The 5,589-nt window shown below is 61.8% G+C and overlaps 1 protein-coding gene across 1 annotated transcript in view; it reads right to left on the reverse strand.

Moving 5' to 3' along the window:
• Positions 1–2,351: 2,351 nt before the first annotated feature.
• MICAL3 (microtubule associated monooxygenase, calponin and LIM domain containing 3) overlaps positions 2,352–5,589 on the reverse strand; it is an 87,785-nt gene continuing 84,547 nt past the window's right edge. The window contains 3 exon segments of the mRNA XM_010845070.1: positions 2,352–4,779; positions 4,868–4,941; positions 5,084–5,183. Of these exon segments, the coding sequence (XP_010843372.1) occupies positions 4,595–4,779; positions 4,868–4,941; positions 5,084–5,183 (359 nt within the window). The 3' untranslated portion in view covers positions 2,352–4,594.

The following is a 5,589-nucleotide window of genomic DNA, read 5'->3' on the forward strand; positions in this document are numbered from 1 at the left end:
AGCCAACAACCAACATTAACTAGGGAGGCCTCCACTCTGGGAACCAGAGCAGAGTCACCTCCACAGGACTGCCTGGTGCCTGAGAAAACTCCATCGTGACCCTCGGGGCTCCGTGGCCTGGCTACAGTCAGAACAGACTCCAGCGAAGAGCCCAGGTGACACCAGCGGGCGCCTAGTTGTTCCGACACGTCTTTTCACCCCTCACCCTCCCACCCAGCTTTTCCACCAACAGAGGTGAGCCTCCTCCCACCACCCCACCCCAGGGCCCCTGGGCGACGCTGGAGGCGCGGCTGTCCTCAGCCTGGACAAAGAGCTCGGGGCAGAAGGCCCTGTTCCTCTGCCCACTCCTTCCAGACCTGCGGCAGAGGAGGGAGTGGAGGTTGTTGGGGGTGGGGATGCTGGGGGCTGTTGAGACATGGCAGCCTGGCCCCACTGGACGCCCACTAGTAGGGGGGCCCGCAGGGGCTTTAATGGGGGAGTCCTGCCCCGAGGGTGTGCATTTGCTTATTGAGTGGGAAAGAGATCCTCTTCCACACAGAAGGAGAAATAGCACCTGCCTTTAGCCCTGCCACTTCCTCCCTGCTCCCCCTCCTTCCGGCCAAGGACATGGTCACCACCAACAGGCCTCATCCTTGTTTACCTCTGCGACCCTCCCTAGGAGGGTGAGGACACCTGGCTCTTCTGGAGGCCTCTTTCGGACATCTCGCCACTGGAGAACTTGGCAGCTCAGGCTTCTCTCCGGAGCTTCCAGGAAGGGGGATGGAGGCCTTCTGGGGGTCCCCTCCAGCTGACTGTGGAAGGCCCAGCATCATCCAGCCTCACGGTCTCCTGGTGGTGGCCCCTCGGAACGTCCTGGGACGCTGTCTGTGCAGAGCAGTAAACTAAGTTCCTGGGATGAAACAGAGATTCAGGCCAACATTTAAAATCATCACGAAGAAACTGCAACTCTGCGGGCTCTACAGACCATGTGAGGTAGCCCTGGGCTGGAGGGACCAGCTCCTCTGTCCTCCTGGGTCTCCGACCTTCCAAGAACATCAAGTCATGCCAGGTGAGGCATCTGCAAGATGCAGGAGCCTCAGCCCTTCAGGGCCTCTGGGGACTAGTCTCCAGGAACCAGGCTGTGCACTGTTGGGGTAAGGTCCTTGGCTTGGATCCCATCCAGCCCGGTCCCACCCGAGAACCAGAACCTGGCTCTGAGAAGCCGCGTGGGGATGGGGTGGTGTGCGCTCCGGCCACTGTCTCCCTCTGTGTCTTCCTGCGAACAGGTGCCTCCTCAGGCCCACAGCATCTGGGGCTCCACTGCCAGGTGAAGTCTGGAGGTGGGGCTGCCACCAAACGCCACCTGCCGAGCCCGCAGCCACAGGCCATCTGGGAGCCACGCTGGAGGCCCATGTGTCCTGCCCTGGCCCAGCTAACAGGATGGGAGGCTTCCTCCCTCCTCACTGAGCATCCCATGGGGAGAGTCTTCTGGTCAGAGACAGCCCGTGTGTGCTTCCCACTTCCCACTGTAGCTCCTACGACAGGGCCGTGGGCACCAGGCTGTAGACAGACTCGGAGCCACAGATGAGGTGGGTCCTTGCAGGGGAACAGTAGCAGCTCCAGGCGGCTTGCCCTCTGCTGTCAGCCTGAAGCCACCACCGCCTCCTGCCATGCGGGCACCTATGAACCGCAGCCAACCCTGCCCGTCTCCAGCTCTAATCAAGGGCCCTGAGGAACCAAAGGGGGTCAGCATGGCCCCTCCCCTGCAGGCACCGGCCCAATCCAGACCTCCTGCCCAGAACCTCGGGCTACGCTGACTCTTTTCTGCCCAACGCCCACACAGGGCCAGAGGCTCTGGGAAGCAGCTGCCTTGTTCAGTGCTGACCCACCCACTGCCACTGCGGAGGGCAGCCTGTGCCCTGGGGACTCACGGGGAGGAACGAGGCGCCACAACCCTGCAGTCAGCACACCAAGCAGTGCACAGGGGCCAGGATGTCAGGCCTCTCCCAGGCCCTGTGCCCCACATGCACTTGGGGAGGTCAACACATCTCAACGACTTAGGCCTGGGGGCTGCAGACCCTCCTGGCACTGGGCTGTGGGCCTCAGGGTCACCCTGACAAGGAGGACACTCTGCTGGCCCCGCTCTGAAGGGCAGCCTTGTACCCTCTGGTCGCTCCACACACCCGCTCAAGGGATTTCAGTGGGTGACCAACACAGGATAATATGAACAAAAATAAAGCTGGCTGAAAAAGCACACAGGGTGCACTCTTCAAACCCACAGGCACACTGCAGCCGTGTGGACACCATCCCTGAAGGGCGGTGCCTGGGGTCCTACCAACTTCAGGAGAGCGACTTAAGAAATACACTCTGCATTTCTTTTAGAAACTTTTATTGCGCATAAAATGGCCCATTCCCCTTTGTAGGTCAGTTGTTTTCTGTAAACTCCACTTTCTGCCCTACTGAAAAAAATCCTGCTCTTTGGAAAGATCGGGAATAGCCTCTCATTGCTGGTCAGGGCAGCTGGAGGATGGCTCCTGGGGCAAAGGCTGGAAGATGCCATCTGAGCAGGCTGGGCCCTTGGCCTTGGCATGGGCTCACTCACACCCAGCGCTGCAGAGGGAGACTTCCTGCGGCCCTGCCCACGTGGGGACGCGACAGGAGCCATGCGTTCCCAGAGCTGGAAACCACAGCAGCCTGTCAGCAGGCACTATGACAACCTGCACACTAGTGGTTGTGAAATGGAGCGTTCAGGAAAAGTGCTCTACTGGAGCCTGAAGGCGCAGCACCGCGCAAGGGAGCTGGGGAGCGTTTCCGAGCTTCTCTGCAGCTCTGGGCCTTCCCCATGTTGGCAGGCACAGTGCGCTTCCGCGGGGTGGTGCCGCGTCCCTTCTGGCTACTTCATAAACCCGTCCTTGTCCCGGGTGGGCAGGGGCTTGCGGGACAGGCCTGGCAGTCATGGTGCACCGGGTAGTGGGTGGGAAGGGCTGGCAAAGGCCACACAGGCGACGAATCCTGTCCCAAGCCCAGCTTTATCGGAAGGCTGGGGTTTAAAGATGGAATCTAGAACACCCTCTGCTCCCCTGTTAAGAAAGGAGAACAGAAATAGAGGCTCTGCTTCAACAAGCAGGAAGTGAGGGTCCAAGCCACAAGCCCCCTGGATTCCAGGGGGTGACGGATGACCGCTTTGGGACAGACTCAAGAAGAAGACAGTTCTCCGCTCCTTTGCAGTGAGAATGAATGTGTTCAAGTTGAGGCACGATGTGGTTCCCCAAGGACGTTCCGAGGCTGGTGTGGATGCCCCTCATCCTGCCTTTGCAGCTTCCCTTTCCAGCGTGTGGTCCTGCTCCACCAGGTGGGCTGGAGGGCCTCAGGACAGGCCGAGCTCCCCTGCAGACGGGCACGGCTGCTGCAGATTCTGACGGCTCTGGGAGCTGGACACAGTCAGCCCCTGGCCGAACCACAGCTCGAGCTGGCTCCATGGTGCTTCTCATTCCGTGCCTCCCCACAAAGAGGTGTGAGCGGGGGGCTGAGCAGAAGCTGCCCCGCGCGCGCGTGTGTGTGTGTGTGTGTGTGTGACTCCCCGACCACAGTCCCGTCTGCGTGCTGTCACCACAGCTCCGGTTGGTGGGTCCGGGCCTCACCAAGCAGGGTCCCTCATGCTGGTGCCGTGGCCTAAACCGTCTTCAGTCAATGTGGGAGATGAGACCTTGGCTCCACAACGGAGAGAAACACGGGTCCTGTGGACCCGGGATTTCAACAGGGAGGATTCTGAGCAGTACCTGGCCAGCAGCCTGGCCTCTAGCAGCTCAGGTACATCCTTGATGAGTGAGCGGTGCAGACACGGACACCTGGGGCCAGGCACAGGGGATGGGAGCAGCGCACTGGGGCCCACACGGGTTCTCTCTGACAGGAGGGCTCCAGTCAGCCCCAGGAAGAAGGGGGTGATGAATGGAGGGCAGCGCGGTCAGCTGGGACCCAGCTCCATGCCCCGACCCGGGTGCCGGGGCATCAGGGTCCCAGTAAAGATACAAAAGTGAAGCTGCTTCAAGTATAAAAAAATAAGTTAATTGACAAAGAGGGTCCCCAGAGGCTGCATCTCCCAGGCTGTCAGCCTCGTTTGGTGCAAGCACAGGAACCAGGCGTGGAGGACGGCCTCCCACCCGCCGCGAGGCGTCCATGACAAGGCCAGCCTGCTGGCGGGGCCAGAACTTGGGGCCCCGCCCAACCCCAAAGTCAGTATTTTCCAGTGTTGAGAATTAAAAGCAAATGCAGCAGCCGCAGGGCACAGCCAGGAGGCCTGGGGTGTGGGCTGGGCTTCTCGTCCACTTCTGCGTGGTGCCAGGGGAGCGTGGTCACTGCGTCCTCCCAGGCACCTTCCCTGGGCACGCCCCCACACTCTCACGCTCTGGAGTGGGCGGGCAGGGGGCTTCCTCCAAGGAGGCTGAACCGCTGGACAACCAGCTTCACCCAGGGCTCCCCACAGCTCGGATGCCTGAACCCTTCTCAGAGCCACGTGGACCTGAGTGCAAACTCCCCGGAGGCCCAGGCCCTCTCAGACCGGGGGTCTGGGAGGGGGATCTGGGCAGTGCGCAGACCGGCCAGGGCTGGGCTGGGCTCAGGACCAGTGCAGGCTGAAGCCCTTGGACAGCATGGCGGCCTCCAGGTCCTTGTCCTCCTCCTTCTCCCGCAACCGCTGCTCCTCCAGCAGGGCCACCAGGGCATCTCTCTGCTCCACCACCTCCAGCATCTCGTTCAGGATCCTCTTCTCCTCCGCCAGCTCCTCCTCCGTCTTCAGGTGGTCTGGGCAGAACCACACAGGTGAGTCCTCCACAGGGCAGAGGCAGGGGGCCTGCCCCCACCGCCCCTACGCCCGCCCCGTGCTGCCTACCTTCCACCGCCATCCGCTCGCGGAGCTCCTGCTGCAGCCGGCTCTGCCGGTCCTCCAGCTCCAGCTCCCGAGCACTGGGGTTTGGGGGGGAAGGGAAACAAGGAGCTGACTGGTGGGGGTGGCACAGCCCTCATCCCCCACACTAGGAGGGGCTGTGCTCCTGCTGCAACAGGCCCTGGGCCCACGCCCTCCTCCACCCCTGCCCGGGGAACTCACAAGATCATCAGCTCTGACTCGTAGCGCACCATGGCATTCTTCTCCTGCACCAGCTTGAACCACTCCTGCATCAGCTTGGGGTCATCCTTCTTGCCCATGCCTGCCGAGAGAGGGCGTGTCAGGCCACAGAGCTGCTGTCTCCCGCCAAGGACTGTCACACGGGGACAAATGCGGAGGGCTGCCTGCCGCGCCCAGGCCAGGCCCAGGGTGCCTGGGGCCACAAGGGCGCCACGCCCCCCCCAGGGCAGCCTGCGCCTTCCTCTGTCCCCCTCGGCCAGCCCTCACCCCCCAGCGGCTCGCCTGGAGCCTCCTGCTGGACCGCTTGCTTTCTCCGGGGGAGGTTGTCAGTGCTCTGCCCTCTTTTTCTCTTTTCCATTCATTTCACATGCATTTGGGACTTGCTGGGTCCTAGGTCTGCTTTGAGGAGACCAGTCTAATGAAGAGGCAGATGGCAGACCGGAAGCACACTCAGCCTTGCTTTCTGCACACTGAGTGAGGGGCCAGCA

This window comes from Bison bison, unplaced genomic scaffold (assembly GCF_000754665.1).
Source record: "Bison bison bison isolate TAMUID 2011002044 unplaced genomic scaffold, Bison_UMD1.0 scf7180017864213, whole genome shotgun sequence".
In the NCBI taxonomy this organism is placed as follows: domain Eukaryota; kingdom Metazoa; phylum Chordata; class Mammalia; order Artiodactyla; family Bovidae; genus Bison; species Bison bison.